General features: G+C 37.8%; 1 protein-coding gene across 2 annotated transcripts in view; it reads left to right on the forward strand.

Annotated features, from left to right (window-relative positions):
- The window catches only part of pkma (pyruvate kinase M1/2a), a 39,715-nt gene extending 21,962 nt beyond the window's left edge, over positions 1–17,753 (forward strand). Inside the window, exons 6-11 of one of the 2 annotated variants that reach the window (XM_056477980.1) lie at positions 4–274; positions 607–757; positions 2,613–2,765; positions 9,250–9,416; positions 14,980–15,161; positions 16,901–17,753. In XM_056477980.1, coding sequence (XP_056333955.1) covers positions 4–274; positions 607–757; positions 2,613–2,765; positions 9,250–9,416; positions 14,980–15,161; positions 16,901–17,007 — 1,031 coding nt within the window. In that variant the 3' untranslated portion in view covers positions 17,008–17,753. Of the gene's footprint in view, positions 1–3; positions 275–606; positions 758–2,612; positions 2,766–9,249; positions 9,417–12,769; positions 12,937–14,979; positions 15,162–16,900 lie in introns of both variants that reach the window. The other variant, XM_056477979.1, reaches the window with a different exon arrangement.
- Positions 17,754–18,448: the final 695 nt, after the last annotated feature.

Consider the following 18,448-nt stretch of genomic DNA (forward strand, 5'->3'; position numbering starts at 1 on the left):
CAGGGTCTGACTATCTAATGTGTGAGATTGAGAATGGAGGATCTCTGGGCAGTAAGAAGGGTGTGAATCTGCCGGGAGCTGCAGTAGATCTGCCTGCGGTGTCAGAGAAGGACATCAAGGATCTGCAGTTCGGTGTGGAGATGGGAGTCGACATGATCTTCGCCTCCTTCATCCGCAAGGCTGCTGATGTGCAGGCAGTCCGGAAAGTGTTGGGAGAAAAGGGCAAAAACATCAAGATCATCAGCAAGCTGGAAAATCATGAGGGAGTGCGCAGGTCAGTGGGTTACATCGCTTTCTCAAACTAGATATGCAGTATTAACCCTCAGCACATTACATTTTGCAGACCTGAATCCTTGATGCATAAAGGTCTCCGGTGTGATCTGTCATTCCAGCAAGTTCAGACAGCCAAGCCTTAAACGTTGGTTGATTTTGGTCAAGTCTTTTGGCTTATGGTTGAATAGAAATCGTAGAATATTAAAAACTGCAATAGAAAGTAAATGTAAAAATTGGGGGAGTGTTTGGATATTTATTTATTTATTTATTTATTTATTTATTTGTTATTATTATTTTATGTTTCTAATTTGAATGCATCTCGTTATTCACCAGGTTTGATGAGATTATGGAGGCCAGCGACGGCATCATGGTGGCTCGTGGTGATCTGGGAATTGAAATCCCCACAGAAAAGGTGTTTCTGGCTCAGAAGATGATGATTGGTCGTTGCAACAAGGCAGGAAAGCCAATCATCTGTGCCACACAGGTCAGCCAAAGATGCACCTCAAAACCCTGCAATACACCTCCATATTATCTAGCATTTTTAAGAAAAACTGACATCTGGGGGGATTATTTTGAAGGCAGAATTGTTAAATGTGCAGTTATTCAGTATTGCTTGGGAAAGATTTTTACTAGGGCGGCACAATATATTGTTTTAGTGTGATCATTCGCAATAGTGACATCACAGGATATAAAATGCTGAGTCTGGTATATAAATTATCATTAGCATGTGTTTTTGAGGCCTTTGACTGTATGAGGATTCATAAAAGCATTCAAACCTAAGAGATTATACTATTACTAATTACTGTTTGTAACTTGAATAACAATTAAATTTATTGAATTTATTTATAAATGGAAAATTATGCAGTATTTACATTTATTTAATTACGTTATACCTGAATACTGTTAGACTGTTAATTTATTTTCTTTATTGCATTTATCTGTGCTTGTAGATTGTCTATTATATTTTATGCAGATGCACTCCTTTACAGAACTACACCCCTTTAATCTAAAATTATATATTTTTCCAAATAGAGAAGGTAATCCTGCTGATATTGTATGCGTATTACAATATATAATCACAGAAATACTAAATATTGCAATGTCAGATTTTTCCAATATTGTGCAACCCTAATTTTTATATAATTTTACAAAATGTACAAGAACATATAATCTGACAATAACTGGTGTGAACCACGTGTGAGTTAATGAAAACAAAAAAAGAACAACAAATAGATAAATCTCAAGTTCATTCATTCATTTTCCTTCGGCTTAGTCCGTTTATTAATCAGGGGTCACCACAGATGAATGAACCCAACTTTTTCAGAATACGTTTTACACAGTGCATGCCCTTCCAGCTGCAACCCAACACTGGGAAACACCTATACACTCTTGCATTCGCACACATACACTACAGCCAATTTAGCTTGTTTAAATCATCTATAGCGCATGTGTTTGGACTGTGGGGGAAACCGGAGCACCCGAAGGGAAACCCATAGCAACACAGGGAGAACATGCAAGCTCCACACAGAAATGCCAACTGGCCCAGCCGGGACTTAAACCAGCGACCTTCATGCTGTGAGGGGATCTTGAAATCTCAAGTTTGCGAACAAATAAAATTAACAAGGAAATTAATGTATAAATCTTTGAGATGAAAAATGTGTTTGTATGTCCACTGACAAGCCACAGCAGCATCAAACACTTATGAAAAGTGTGTAAGATATGGAGAAAAGGCTAAATATCTCTTACAAAAGTCATTTGACTGTAGTATACCTTGCAATTGGATAATTTAAGTATTTTTGCATCACCTAAAGATGCTCAATACATATCTGCGTACCCCAACACAACTTATTATGGTCATTTTCATGGTCTTGAAGCTTTCATTCTTTTACTGATGACTGATACTATTTATTATGCTACTCTGCAAGGTCGAAAGGGACCAAAAATATTTATTCTTCATTAATTGTTGTAGTTCTGCATTGATAATGATAATAATAAAAACACAAAGCAACAAAATTGTTGAATTACTTTCAGAAATGGATGTTTTTTTTCTCTTAATATTTATTATATTAAATCATTTAAACTGTAAATGCTTCACTAGAATGAATTTGTGTTGGCTGTCAAAGTGTCAGACCACAAAACTGGACGTGCAGAATAAATGCATCATTATTTGGCTGGTGTGAACACTAAATATATATTGGTATAATAATAATAATAATTATTATTATTATTATTATTATTATTATTATTATTATTATTATTATTATTATTATTATTATTATTATTATTGTATTCGCTATAGAAGGCCTTTATTGCTGACTTTGTTCTGTTGCATGTTGTAGATGTTGGAGAGCATGATCAAGAAGCCTCGTCCTACACGTGCAGAGGGCAGTGATGTGGCCAATGCAGTTCTGGACGGAGCCGACTGCATCATGCTGAGTGGAGAAACTGCTAAAGGAGATTATCCTCTGGAGGCCGTCCGCACACAGCACATGGTGAGAGCGCCATCTACTGGCACAAACACACAGACATTAACACTGTTAGACAGACAAACCTTTACTTACCTTACTCATGTGTTCACTCATTACTTACTCCTCTAAAAAAAATGCTAAAGGTATTTTATGGGATAAATGCAACCTAAAGAGAGAGAGAGTTCATCCCAAATGTACTCTTTACTCATCATTTACTTGTAACAAACCTGTTTACGTTTCTTCTGTTGAACGCAAAGTATATTTTAAAATTTATTATGAAACCTGTAACCATTGACTTCCATAGTAGAAAAAACAAATACTATGAGAGTCAGTGGTTACAGCTTTCTGACCTCCTTTAAAAGAGCTTTGTTTTGTGTTCAACAGAAGAAAGAAATGCAGAAAGGTTTGGAACAAATTGAAGGTGGATAAATATCTAGTTTATTTTTGGGTGAACTGTCCCTTTAAGATCTGTTTAATGGATTTGTTTGTTGAATTTAATCTATACAGTGGAGATCTGTAGGAGATTTTAAAGCCAAATTGTAAAGCTTGCACTTGAAATATTCAGAAAAAAGTCATCTGTTTTTATATACAGCAGTGGTCTCAAACTCAATTTCTGGAGGGCCACAGCTCTGAATAGTTTAGCTCCAACCACCTCCAACTCACACCTGCTTAATAATCTCTAGTAGTCTTGAACACCTTGGGCCTGTTTCAGTAAGGAGGTTCAACCGTCTCCGAGTTTAAAAGTGCAGTAGGTGATAATCTTCAGAAACATGTTTTGTTGTGCTGGTTGAAAGTGTCTTCACATTCCAATTGTAATAATTAATTGATTTCAATAAATTTATATGTATTTTATATTCTGGGTGATAAAACTAAGAAATATCCATCTAATTAAATCATGTCTGGCCGACATTTCCCATAATTCTGATAAGTAGCTCATACTCTGTCATCTTTAAGGTGCACGCGCTCATGTTTCAGGAGGTGTGGCTTTGGACTGCAGGGGAGGGAGTGTGTTGCAGAGATTTATGCTAACTGGTTAGCATTGTGGCAGATCACCTATTGCACCTTTAAACTTGAACTGAAAGTTGATTTACTGAGAGATTAAAAACTCAGATCAGCTGTTCTGAAAAACTGAGTTGGGTCAATCAAGTCTGAGTAGACTCAATCTGTGGTCACACTGGGCTTTTCCTCCCGTAGACGTCCATTCATATGCACGTGTATGCGTCAGACCGGAAACGCAAGGTCATGCGTCAAGTTTCGCATGTTGCTGCGGTGCTAAATTCAAGCTTGGTGAACTCTGACCTGCGAAATCACATCACTTGACTGCATGAGACCAATCGAGGATCAAAACATGACCTCTCTGGACAGAAATTTAAAGCATGGAGCAATCGCTCGCTTTTTTAAATGTCTAATAAGCTTGTCCCTTTTCGCAGCGCCATACGACATCATTTCGCACATACAAAGCCCAGTGTGACCGCAGCTTAATTCAGAGTTAAGCAGACACACCGCGACTATAAAAAGGCATTATCAATGGAGCGCAGATATTACAAGTCACCATGGCAACATCTGATGTGCTCATGCAAAGTTATAGCAAATATGACCATGTTTAAGAAAACAACACCTCTGCATCGACAAAACTGAGACAGCCAGTGTGGGAAAACAGCTGCTCAAGTTGATATGTAGGTTTACATCTAAAATATTTAAAGTATAATAAAAAAAGTAATGTAATGTGTGATGTTTATTGACTTTTCACTTAAAGTGGGGAATTGGCCGCAATTTTGAAGTGATTTCAGATGTAATGGCATTAAATTACATGAAATATCCTACCGCATAGTTTCTACAACAAAATTGACGAAACAAGAACGCATTTAACCTTAACTCAATGTTCAGAGGAAGTGTTTAATTTAAGGTTCCCACTTTTACACACGTTGATCAGTTTAAGATAACATTTCTAAAATTGAGTTTAATAAAGTGTGTGTGTGTGTGTGTCTGCCTTTATTATTGATCAAGTGGTAGAGGTTGATATGAGGATGATTGAGAAGTTTTTAGAACTAGTAATAACCCCATTAATCTATTTACAGTAAATGTCCCTGTTGAAGGTCAGTGAATTTAAGCTAGTTAATAATTTTGTGCAGTAATATCAAAGGTAAAACCTAAAACTATGGTATTGAATCTAATTGTAATATTCACAGTAAAGGACAAGCCATTCTTGTAACGTTGGTGACTGAAATGTAGGCAATAAATGACTAAAGGCTTGTATACACCGGGACGCTTTGCGTTTATAGTCAGCATTTTTCAAGATGTTTTTCCAGATTCAAACTGAATTTTTCACTGGCTTCAGGCAGAAGAGTATGCTAAATCACTCCTTGACGTTAGATGGCGCTACACAACTTTAAACTTCTGACTCCTGCTTGTAACACAAGACAACAGAAAGTTGACACTCTTGTTGTTAAAGTTACTGGCGACTCGAACAAGCATGGATGGTTCAAGTAGCAGCTCCAGCGCTCGCATTGACAGTTTTGTGCTTGAGAGCCTGCAAGTGCTGTTTACTGTAACTTCAGCAGCTCTGTGCACGTGAACAAAAGTGCCAATCTGATTGGTGGAGAAGGTTTTGTCATGGTGCGTCAAAACAAAAAATGAGCATGAGGCATTTCTTTAAAAATGACGCCTTACGCCTGGTGTTTTGCGCATTGGTGTGCACGATCACATTGAAATATGAAGTGATGATATGATTTTCTGAGTGACTCTTTTAGTCATGAGATGTTAATTGTTGACTGAAAACACGCACAAAAACCGTCCCAGTGTGAACGGGTCTCAAGACCAAGGCGAGAAAAAACTATTCATCTTTAGAAAATGAGAGTAGACTGACAGAAACTCTGAGTTTAGAGAATAAAACCTGCTCCTGACCAGGTTAGGTTCACAGAGTAAGCTACCACAGTAACTGACTCTGAGTAAAAGTTACTTCTCTTCCAGAAACAGGCTTGACGTAAGCTGCGGTCACACTCGGCCTTGTGTGTGCGAAATGCTGTCGTACTGCTCTGCGAAAAGGGGCGGGATTAAACAAGATGATTAGACATTTAAAAAAGCGAGCGATCGGTCCATGTTTTAAATTTCTGTCCAGAGAGGTCCTGTTTTGATCCTCGATTAGTCTAACGCAGTCAAGTAATGCGATTACACAGGTCAGAGTTCACAAAGCTTGAACTTTGCACCGCAGTGAACTGCGAAAATTAACGCATGACCCTGCGTTACCAGTCTGACGCATTTGCGTGCATATGAATGGAAGTCTATTGGAGGAAAAGCCCAGTGTGACTGCAGCTTTACCCTGCTTTCTCGTTTGACAAACCTGCCATTTTGAAAGGGAAAACCCAGACTTTCTCCCATTTCAGGGTTAACATACTCCGAGTTTTCACTTAACCTCCTTTCTGAAATGGGGCCCTTGAGTAGTTGGATCAGCTGTGTTTGATTAGGGTTGGAGCAAAACTGTGCAGAGCTATGGCCCTCCAGGAATCCAGTTTAAGACCTATGATATACAGTCTCCTTCTAATTTAATGCACTTTTTCCTGTTGCAACACAATATGAGTTGAGTCGAATGTTAATCTGAAAAATAAATGTGAATTTTAGTAACGTTTAAAGAAACGTTTCTGACATTGTTCTGGTCAAACAAGTCAATTAAAAGTGGAAGAAAAGTCAAGTCTTCAACACAATATATCTCAAATTTGACCCATTGTACACTGACCTATGCATCCCACTGCATGTTTTGCATTTAACCCGTAATATTTCTTTAACGCTACAGCATCCTTCATCGCTTTTGTTCTCTCATACGCATGTGTTTTCTTCACTAGCTAGTTTTGTTTGTTTCAGTTGTGTCAGGGTCAGTTTCAGACAACAGCCTTCACTAAAGCTCATACACGTTTTAACATTTTATTCTTTCTGTCCGAGCGTAGGACATTTTTTACATCCGTGTGCTCTGCGCTGTGCTCCAAGGTTGGCATGTTTGAGTTAGCAGTCACGTTTATCCAGAAATCACACACATGTGGCTGTTAACTCCTGAAAAATGCAGTTAACTAATAAACTTTAACATGTTCTTGATATTCTGAGCGTTCTGATAATCTGCATGCTTGACTGTCCTTTGTTTCTACTTGCATGTTTCAGTCGTAGTTCTCAAGTTTACTTTATTTTTTACTCTGACCTTTTTTTAAAACACCATTTTGCATGACATCAATACCTTCAGTCTTGATATCACACATCCATTTCATTTACACTGAGTGGTCATGGTTTAATTTAGAGCTGTGGTGGTAAATTAATGCTTTGTGATTTGAGGATTGTTTATTAGAGAGAATCGTGACTCATTTAAAAAATCTGAGCTTAGTTTTTAAACAGCAGATGGTGCTCAAGGCTAGTTTTGGGTACTCTAGGCTGGTTTTAAACCACACATTGCGCTCTAGACTAGTTTGTCACAGCAGACGGTGCTCTGTTAGTAGATGCAGATGGCGTTCAAGGCTAGTTTATAACAGCAGATGGCATTCAGGGCTAGATTTTTTACAGCAAATTGCGCTCTAGGCTAGTTTTTAACATCAGAAGGCGCTCTAGGGTAGTTTTTATTAACAGACAATGCTCTAGGCTAGTTTTTATCAGCAGATGGCGCTCTTAACAAGTTTATAACAGCAGAAAGCATAGAGCACCATCTGCTGGTTAAAGTAAGCTCAGAATTGTGATGCATTTAAAAAATCTGAGCTTGGTTTTTAAACAGCAGATGGTGCTAAAGGCTAGTTTTGGGTACTCTAGGCTAGTTTTAAACAGTTGACTGCGCTCTAGACTAGTTTTTAAACCACAGACTGCGCTCTAGGTTAGTTTGTAAACTGCAGATGGCGCTAAAGGCTAGTTTTTTAACTGCAGAGGGTGCTCTAGGCTAGTTTATAACAGCAGATGGCATTCAGGGCTAGATTTTTAACAGCAAATTGCACTCCAGGCTATTTTTTTAACAGCAGATGGCACTCTAGGGTAGTTTTTATTAACAGACAATGCTCTAGGCTAGTTTATAACAGCAGAAAGCATAGAGCACCATCTGCTGGTTGAAGTAAGCTCAGAATCGTGATGCATTTCAATCTGAGCTTAGTTTTTACAGCAGATGGTGCTCAAGGCTAGTTTTTGGTACTCTAGGCTAGTTTTAATCTAGACTGCTCTAGGCTAGTTTTTAAACCGCAGACTGCGTTCTAGGCTAGTTTATTACAACAGAGTGCGCTCTGGGTTAATTTATAACAGCAAGCGGCACTCAAGCCTAGTTTTAACAGCAGAGGGTGCTCTAGGGTTTATTTTATTTTTATTTTTTTAACAGCAGAAGGCGCTCTAGGGTAGTTTAACAGCAGAAGGCGCTCTAGGGTAGTTTAACAGCAGAGGGCGGTCTAGAGTAGTTTAACAGCAGAAGGCGCTCTAGGGTAGTTTAACAGCAGAGGGCGGTCTAGGGTAGTTTAACAGCAGAAGGCGCTCTAGGGTAGTTTAACAGCAGAGGGCGCTCTAGGGTAGTTTAACAGCAGAGGGCGGTCTAGGGTAGTTTAACAGCAGAGGGCGCTCTAGGGTAGTTTAACAGCAGAGGGCGCTCTAGGGTAGTTTAACAGCAGAAGGTGTTCTAGGCAAATGTTTATCAACAGATGGCTCTAGGGTAGTTTTTTTTTTTTTTTTAACAGCATAAGGCACTCTAGGGTAGTTTTTAACATCAAATGATGCTCTAGGGTGGTTTTTATCAACATACTACATTAGTTTTACACTCTACACTTTGGTTTTTAAACAGCAGATGGCGCTCTGTGCTAGTTCAAAACATCAGGTGGCTCTCTAGGCTAGTGTTTATCAGCTGACGATGCTCTAGACTAGTTTTTAGCAGCAAATGGCCCTCTATGGTAGTTTTTGTCAGCTGACTATGCTCTAGGCTAGTTTCTGTACTCTAGGCTAGTTTTTTTTTTTATTATTTATTTATTTATTTATTTTTTTAACACCACATTTAACGTCAATGCTTCTGAATTGAGTGCTTCTGCACCTTGAGTGCTTCACTTGAATCTAAAATAATTAATAATGTTCAAAAAGGTTTGTTGAATTGGAGGCTGTTTAAAGCGTAGAGCGCCATCTGCTGGTTAAAACTAAGCTCAATTGATTTGAGAAACTTGCAAGCATTCAGAAAATTGATTCGCAATGCATCAATGTCGTGTCACAGCTTTAGTTTAATTCATATCGATAATATAATATTAATGGTGGTGGTTTATCTGTATATAATCAATATTAATTTGCATTTATATGAGTCTGAATGTGTTTTAATATTCATTTTGTTTTTTTTTTACTACTAATCTTCTCTTCTGAACTAACACCTGCACTAATTTCATCCTTTTTTTTGTTCTTTTCTGTTTCTCCCCTCTTTTTCTGATCTTCCTGATTTACACCTGATCTCCCCACACCTCCCTCCCCTCGTGTGTATGTGTGTGTTTTGCACCGGTGTGTGTGTTCTGGTGATGGGCCGCATCAGATCGCTCGGGAGGCAGAGGCGGCCATGTTTCATCGGCAGGTGTTTGAGGACCTGCGGCGCTGTTTGCCTCTCTCCACCGACCCCGCCGAGGCCATCGCCATCGGGGCAGTGGAGGCCTCCTTTAAAATCCTGTCCTCTGCGTTTATAGTGCTCACTGGGTCCGGCAGGTAGGAGCGATGGTGTGCAGAAACTGTGGAAAAGCAGATCCGTCACAGTCAGGAGTAGAGCAGGGACAGGAGAGGATTGAAGACTGAGAGAAATCAGACTTGCACACTGTGAATGTTATTGCACGTTCATGGTTATAACCTCAAAACAAGATCATTTCAATATAGAATCATATATATTTACAATTTTTAATAATATTTTATAATTATTTAAAAAAAAGATAAAATATATATGTATTTTTAAGCCCCTAACTGCCATTAGCCTCTTTCACACTGTAAATTACTGCAAAAGTACTGTATGGTTGACCAGTAAGTTGATCAGATTCTCCTGTGTAACTCTTTCTGATGAATTTCTCTATGAATTTCTGTTCATAGTTTTGAAAACATTACAGAAACATTTATTTATTTATTTATTTTATAAAGCCATGTTCACACTAGGCGTGGGCCGGTATAAAATTCTGACTGCATAATAACCTTGGATAAAAATATCACGGTTTCATGGTATTGTGGTTACTGCTCTAGAAATATATTCATTTTAAATATCTTAAAATATTTTGGGTAAAAAAAAAACAAAAACTTAATTTTAAGAAGCATTTATAATATATTGGAGCAGTAAACATATCAGGCTAGATAAATTAAATATTAGGTGCGTCCCAAATCGCATACTTATGCACTATTCTACGCCATTTTGTAGTATAAATAGTGTAAGTAGTGCGTTCACACTGAAATCTAATAATAATAAGTGCCCTTTAATTCCCCGGATGATGCACTTATTCAGTCATTAAAATGAAGTGTGGAATGTTGGACACTTTACACACTCAACGACAGCTGCTTTGCTCAGGTAGTGGAAGGGGCGGAGCTTTCGGGCGCTCATGTTGGATGGCTTTATTTTGGATTGTGAAGGCACAATTCTCCTACAAGAGTGATTATAGCACCTCCTGATGAATGCGGTTATACTCATGGCAAGCATTATTTGGTACTTTGGTCATTTATTTCACTAATTTGGCAACCGTCAAACGTCGTCAGGGAGACAGTTTGAATTTCTGCTTGGTAAAATAAAAGCACACTAGTGTTCCATTTGGAACGGCACTACATACATATGCACTTACACACTGAGCAGCATAGTATAAGTGTATAGTGAGCCTTTTGGGATGCAGCTATTGACTTCAAAAACACAGATTTCTTTACAATTTAAAACGACATCTTTAAAGCTCTTTTCTGTGGAGATACTGTTCTAAAAAGTCAATTAAATAAATCTTACACATGCCTTGGTAACAGAATAGCAGAATTTTGGCAGTTTTACAACCTTTTCCAAACCTCAGTATACCTTGAAAATGGTTAACATCTCATGCCTAGTTTACATGTTATTTTTTCACCACAATTTACCGATTAGATTTTTATTTATTTATTTTTTTTTTGGGAATGTCTGTATGTGTGAATGGGACTATTGTTCCACCTATGGGACGTTTGCACTTTAAGCCATAATACAGAGTGTTCGCATGGCCTTAAATTCACTGAAATATTGTGATGTAGGTCTTAAATAATTTTGAGCAGATCTTAATTTTTTTTCTCTGTCCAAGTAATGCTACCCAATCTGGCTGACACCCAATCTGCTGAAATCGATCTCAAAACCTTATATATATATATTGTATTGCAAAGATATACAATGGACCCTTTTCACAAGACTGTTATGACCCATTTAATGGTCCTTATAATCCTAAATCCTTTAAAGTTATTAATATTTGGATTTTTTAAAAATATATGCATTTACATATGTATTATAACATCTTTGCATCAAATTGCAAAAAACAAATGAGCGCTTGTATGAGGCGTTTATAATGCAGTGTGTATTGAGGCAGTACAGTAAATTGGACATTCTCTCGTCTGGCTGCTGTCGGCACTCTCACACTATTGTTTTCCTTCTTCTGAAACTCCTGTCATCCTGGAGTTTTTCTGTCATTATTTCAGCAAATAGGATTGTAAACAAATGATTTGTTGTGCTCTCCCATTCACTGCGCTCTAAGTTTACCAACTATGACTTCTGCTGCAGAGAAACCCGTAAATGTGAAAGGGTTCATTTAACAGCTGTTAGACATTTTTACATCAAATTCTCCAGATTAAATTCCCTAATCATTAAAAGAAAATTAATCCCTTTACAAAATCTTCCATTAATACAAAAACTACAGAAGTAACCCGTCCATTAAAAACCCTTCATTCATAATGGTCTTAAATTTGATTTAAAGAAACTTGCAGAAACCCTGTTCAGCCTGGTTTATACTTCTGTGTCGTGATCGGCGTGACCCACAGCACATGCCTTGGCGTAGCCGTGCGTTTATACTTCTGCGCTCTGTTTAGGTTGTGCTCTGTTTGCGCTCTGTTTACTCTGCAGTAACGTTTCCGAAATGCTAGCTGGCAGTAGGTGTTAATGTTACTCTGTGTAGAGTTTCTATGCTGGTGTTGTTTTTTCCGGAAGCTACCTTTAATGTAGAAGTGGCTCAAACTCGCTAATTTTGAAGTGGGAATCGGCGGACGTGCAACAACCCGAATCATAAGGTAAACACTAAACAAAAGTCTCCATCTGGAGCTCCTTCACAAGACTCGACACTTGTAAACACTTGGTCCCGCCCACACTCGTCAGCGCTTCCAAGCCGACCAATCACAGTGCTTGCGATATGCGTCGTGATGTGTAGTTACATTTTTTTTTTTAAGAGGTGCGCGTCGGTCACAGTGAGGGCTGTGTGTCCACGTGCAGGCTGTGCTGGAGCATATGTGCGCTTGACGCTGAAGCATAAATCAGCCTTTAATTACATGGCAGTCATGACTAGCTATATTTCATTAGAAAACTAACATTTCTAAGCTTTCAATTACTATTCTATTACTATTTATATTACTGAGCAATAGTAATTTATTATTTTGCAACAAGATTGTGATTCATAACAGTTGTACAGTGAATTCAGAACCACATGAAAAACCTGGAGTTAAAAAATATATTAGAAAAAACCTTTAAGTTCTGATTCTTGTCATTTTTATTCAATTTAAAAGTTTTAATTTTTGATTTAATTTGTTATTGCGTTTTAACATGTTCAAATCTGTGCATCGTTTTTCAATACTGTTCAATAAGTGCGACAGACAGTTAGGGGGTTAAAATTAATGCATATAATTTTACTTGATTTAGTTTAATGAAAAGAAATTATGAATAATTTTAAATGTTAATTTAATATTAAAAGATTTTAAAAGTTTTGGACTAGTGTAAGCATTCATGTACGTGTGTGTCAGTATTTCTCCCAGTCTGAGTGTTTGCTGGTTTGACTGTCTGTGTAATCCTCCTTCCTCCCTCCACCGTGTGACGCTATCAGATCGCCCGTGAGGCTGAGGCCGCCACCTTCCACAGGCAACTGTTTGAGGGTCTGAGACGCTCCTCTGTTCTGACCCGTGACCCTTCAGACGCAGTCGCTGTGGGAGCCGTCGAGGCCTCCTTTAAATGCTGCGCCAGCGGCATCATCATACTCACCAAAACCGGCAGGTAAGAGAGAGAGAGAGGAGGAGAGAGAGCGCAGGACAGGTAAGACTGAAGAGCCAATGCGAACACTTGGGGTTTAAAAGACATTTCTTTCTCCCGAGGGTGCTTTGATTTGAGCAAGAATGTGAGATAATTACTCACTGAAATTAATATATGCTTATATATTTGATGTGCATATTATGGACCCTTTCTGCATTTCCAGGTTCCTCAGCAGCAGAAGACGTCATAGTTGGTAAACTCTGAGCGCAGTGAATAGAAGAGAACAGCAAATCATTTATGCAATCCTATTTGCTGAAATAATAACAGAAACACTCCAGGATGGTGTTATCAAGACTTTCAGGAGGAGGAAAACAATAGTGTGAGAGTAATAATGGCAGCCAAAAGAGGGAATAATTTCAGATTTACTGTCTTGCCCCAATACACACTGCATTACACACACACACCCCTCATACAAGTGCTCATTTGTTTTGTCATTCGATGTAAAGATGATTTAATACATGCATAATATATGATATGTGCATAAATAAAGATGTAAAACATAATTAAAAACTTTTCAAGGATTTAAGATGCTGATGTTAAATGTGTCAAGTCTTGTGTCAAGGCTCCATTCCAGCAATTCAAAGCAGAATTTTTTGCATCAGTAATTTTTGGTTTTGTTGCTCAAGCCAGATTTTGTAATATTAAACCGTGTGGAAATTTTATTTTTCAGGCTGCTTTAAATCGTAATATAAAGCTTAAATACAGCGTTTATCTTAGATAGGGTTTTTTTTTTAATAACTTTGTAGGCGTCTTCACTGATAGTTTTAATTTAAATGCATGAGTAAAATAAATTAGTGAACAGTGTCATCGTAGAACTACTAATCAGTACAACAACATACCTTATAAATTTATGTCCCTGCCGTCTTATGTTAAACAGATGTATTTGTAGGAATAGCCAGAAATACTAAGTAGTCATATTTATTAATTATTAAAATAGTCATTTTTTGTTTTATGCCAAAAAATCAATTAAATAAAGATCATATTCATGAAGATATTTTGTACGTTTCATACGTAAATAGATCAGCTTTTTGATTTGGTAATATATGCTTTGCTGAAATGAATTTGGAGAACTTACGAGATATTTCCTCCAATGGACTCCACAAGACTGGTATGACGTGTTTAACGCTCATCAGCATCTTAAATCCTTGAAAGTTTGTAATATTTGTTCATTTATATGCATTCTTGTATGTATTATATCATCTTTGCATCAAATTACAGAAAACAAATGATCACATGTATGAGGTGTGTGTAAGGCAGTGTGTACTGGGCGGCAGGACTGTAAATTGGACATTCTCTCTTCTGGCTGCTGTTATCAGTCTCACACTATTGTTTTCCTCCTCCTGAAAGTCTTGATAACACCATCCTGGAGTGTTTCTGTTTTGACAACATGACTTGTTCTCTCCCATTCACTGCACTCTAAGTTTAACTATGACCACTTCTGCTACTAACAAACCAACAAATGTGAAAAGAGTCTATATGTTGTCCTTAACAAAACTATGTATCAATGGTAAGATTATCTATTCAGCTTTTAGATCATGTATACACAAAAAAAATACACTCATGACCTATGCATCCACTTTTATAGTCCAGGGTCACTTATGAAAACATAAGCAATACAGGGCTATTTATTGAGCTTTCATTTACTTGAACTGGACTCATCGTGATAGCATGCGATCAGTGCTTTTGCACTCAAGACAGAAGCGAGACACATTCAGCATCGTATAAGAAACATTATTTATTACTGTTGTCATTTATCAAATTATCAGACAATATCAGCACCTCTATTTGATTTCTCTCTATTAAGAGCAATTTTTTTAATCTATTCTCTTTTTCCCTGAATGTGTGTGTGTTTGTATGGATTGAGGACAGCACAGAGCAGAATCCAGCTTTTAGTTTATTTGGAGTCTTAAAGAATAATAATTAGAAACATTCAGAATCACAGCTTGATGTTTTCTTGTGTGTGTGTGCGTGTGCGTGTGCGTGTGCGTGTGCGTGTGTGTGTGTCAGGTCTGCTCATCTGATCTCTCGGTATCGTCCTCGCGCTCCAATCCTAGCAGTGACGCGTAACGAACAGACGGCCCGACAGGCTCATCTTTATCGTGGTATTTTCCCCATATTCTACAACAGCCCATCTAATGACGTGTGGGCCGAGGATGTGGACCTGAGGGTCAACTTCGCCATGGATGTCGGTAAGTTCTCTCAACTCTTAATGTCAAGCAGTCTGCAGAATTTAGTCAGACTAATTTACCGCAACTACATTTGAGCAAAAGTTTAATTTCGGCCTGAACTCTTTGTTCCTAATGGGCAATAGTAATATATTTGTATTATACTGCTAATATTGCAGATTAAGCCTAATTTAGTTAAAATGAAAAATTCTCCAGAATAAGTAGTTTTATTTAATAAATTAAAGTATTTTAGTATAGTGACGTTTGTGACGCTCATCTGCAGTTTCACTGTCGAATTACTAAATATAGTATTTTACTTCAGGTTCACAAACACAATCACAACTGTGGGGAGTTACATTTTTGACAATTATGACACTATTGATAAACACAATAAAATGTAGTAGTTGTCATAGTAGTAGGCGTCGTAGGAGTTGTAGTCGGCGTAGTAGTAGGTGTTGTAGTCATAATTTTAGTAGTTGGCATAGTAATTGTCGTAGTAGTAATAGTAGTTGTCATAGTGGTTGTCGTCATCGTAGTTGTAGCCATCGTCTTAGTAGTAGTAGTAGTAGTTGTCGTAGTAATTGTTGTTGTAGCTGTTGTTGTAATAGTAGTCCTAGTAGTAGTTGTTTTAGTCGGCATCGTAATTATTGTAGTAGTTGTCATAGTCGTCGTTGTTGTAGTCTGCATAGTTGTCATAGTAGTAATAGTCGTCGTAGTCGGTGTTGTAGTAGTCGTCATAGTAGTCGTTATCATTGTAGTAGTAGGCGTGCATCATAGCAGTAGTTGTAATTGGCCTCATAGTTGTCATTGTAGTAGTAGTTGTCGTGGTAGTAGTGGTCGTCGTCATCATTGTAGTTGTAGTAGTAGTCGTCGTAGTAATCGTCGTGGTAGTAGCTGGCATAGTTGTTGTTGTTGTAGTAGTAGTAGTAGTTGTTGTAGTAGTAGTTGTCGTTGTAATCGTCGCAGTTGTCGTTGTGGTAGTAGCTGGCATAGTTGTAGTAGTAGTAGTAGTAGTAGTAGTAGTCGTCGTCGTTGTAATCATCGTAGTTGTCGTTGTGATAGTAGCTGGCATAGTTGTTGTAGTAGTCGTTGCAGTTGTTGTAGTAGTAGTTGTCATATTCATTGTGGTAGTAGCTGGCATAGTTGTCGTAGTAGTCATAGTAGTTGCCGTATTCAGCACTGTAGTAGTAGTCTGCATAGTTGTCGTCATAGTTGTCATCAGTTGTAGCAGTAGTTGACGTAGTATTGGTCGTCATAATTGTTGTAGTCGTTGTCGTAAAAGTAGTAGTTGTAAAAGTATCACGTTGGTGATTTAAAAAATAAATAAAATAAAACCATCTGGAGATTAGTTATTATAATAGATTAAAATGAATAAATTATCAAAATAAAGAATAAAGTCATTTATGTTTTGAGAAAAAAAATCAAGTAAAATGTTGAGAGGAAATGAGTAATGAAGTTCATTTATTTATTTATTTATTTATTTATTTATTTATTTTCAGAAAAAAAATGTAGTTTTCAAAATGTAATGTAAATCTTGATATTTAAAGCTATTACATGTATTTTAGATATACTACTTTATGTAGCTGTATTGTACTTTATTCAAATGTACAGTAGACTAACTTAAAGAAGCACTCTATATTATATGTGCAGCTGATAATTGAGTACTTCAAATAGACTTGGTCAAATGACGTCGTTGACAGTGTGAACGAACTCAAACTTTTTTTTTTTTAATAGTTTGCACGTTTTCCTTGTCTCTCGCTCAGGTAAAGCTCGTGGATTTTTCAAGGCTGGTGATGTGGTGATCGTTCTGACCGGCTGGCGTCCTGGCTCCGGATACACCAACACCATGCGTGTCGTCCCAGTGCCGTAAAACTGTAAAAACCCCTCTGCTGGTCATACATCACTCCTACATGCATCACACAAGCCCCACTCCAGCAGAAAACACAAGGCCAGTGGACCACCACGTCATCCTCTCCCCTGATTGCTCAGTTGATCATCAGAGTCTCTCCTGATTGGTCGGTGCATCATAAGTCTTGCCTGATTGGTCAGTGGATCATCATCCTCCCTCCTGATTGGTCGGTGTACTATCATCTTCTCATTTGATTGGTTGTTCTCACTTTTTTTTTTTTTCTTCATCCATAATCTCCTGTTTTTCTCTCACACACACATGACACCTGAGCTGTCTGCAAGGTGAAGCGCAGAGACGGGTGGCGAATGCTCAATCAGCTCCTATAATGGTTATATTAGTAGTGTTTGTCTGTCTGTGTGCTTTTATTTGTTCACACTCCTGACGATGTTACATTGTGTGTTTGCACTTGACCCCGAAAGCGTTCTAGATATATTTTCTGAAATGTTTGGATGTCTCGCGTCTGCCTCATTTCAGCTGTGGAGTAAAGGAGGGGTGAATATTAATCACATTCCCAGCATCCTCTGCTGTTTAACCCCGTCTCTGCTGCTCGTGTGTGTGTGTGTTTGATTGAATGAGTGTGTGTTTAGATCTACCTGCTTTGTGTCGCTAGAGTGCCAGATGTACTAATAACTATAAGAGTAATCTAACGTCTCATTCTGAAGTGTTGTATTATTGGAGACTGAATTAATAAAGGAGACGAGCACTTGTCTGGACTCTACTGCTGATTTATTACATTGATATATATCAGAGGTCAATTTAGTAAAACTCTGCTGTGGTTTTAGAACTAGTGTGATAGACTAATATTCAATTATCGTTCATTTGTGTATCGCTTTTTACAATAATTATGGTTTCAAAGCAGCTTCACAAAAGGTGCACATCATCACATCACAATCAGAATCTGAAAACTCAAGGTTATTATTGAAGACTTTAGTCTAGTGTTGAACTGAGAGAGTGTGTCTGAGCCTTGGATATTATCAAGAAGGCTAATCCAGAGTTTAGGAGCCATATATGAGAACACTCGACCTCCTTTAGTGGACTTTGCTATTCTGGCTACTTTCAAAAGCCCTGAGTTTTGGGATCCTAAACAGTATGGAATAAAATCACTGTCATTAATATTTCGTGCGTAAATAAAATTCACGCATCCGTAATTATAAAATCGTAAAGGAAAACGGAGCGTACTCGTAATTTTACGAGGCTACAATTCCAAAATCTGCGATTAGAACAGACACAGATACGACATTTTGTTTTTCTGTTTGTTTATGACTGATAAATTTACGATGGGTGTACTTTACACACACGAATTACAGTTTCACCACGGACACGAAGTCCTGATTACGAGTACGAATCAAACAGCGAGACTCTACTGTCAAAATTACGTCACCGCTCTCACAGGCATTAACAA

This window comes from Danio aesculapii, chromosome 18 (genome assembly GCF_903798145.1).
Source record: "Danio aesculapii chromosome 18, fDanAes4.1, whole genome shotgun sequence".
Lineage (NCBI taxonomy): Eukaryota > Metazoa > Chordata > Actinopteri > Cypriniformes > Danionidae > Danio > Danio aesculapii.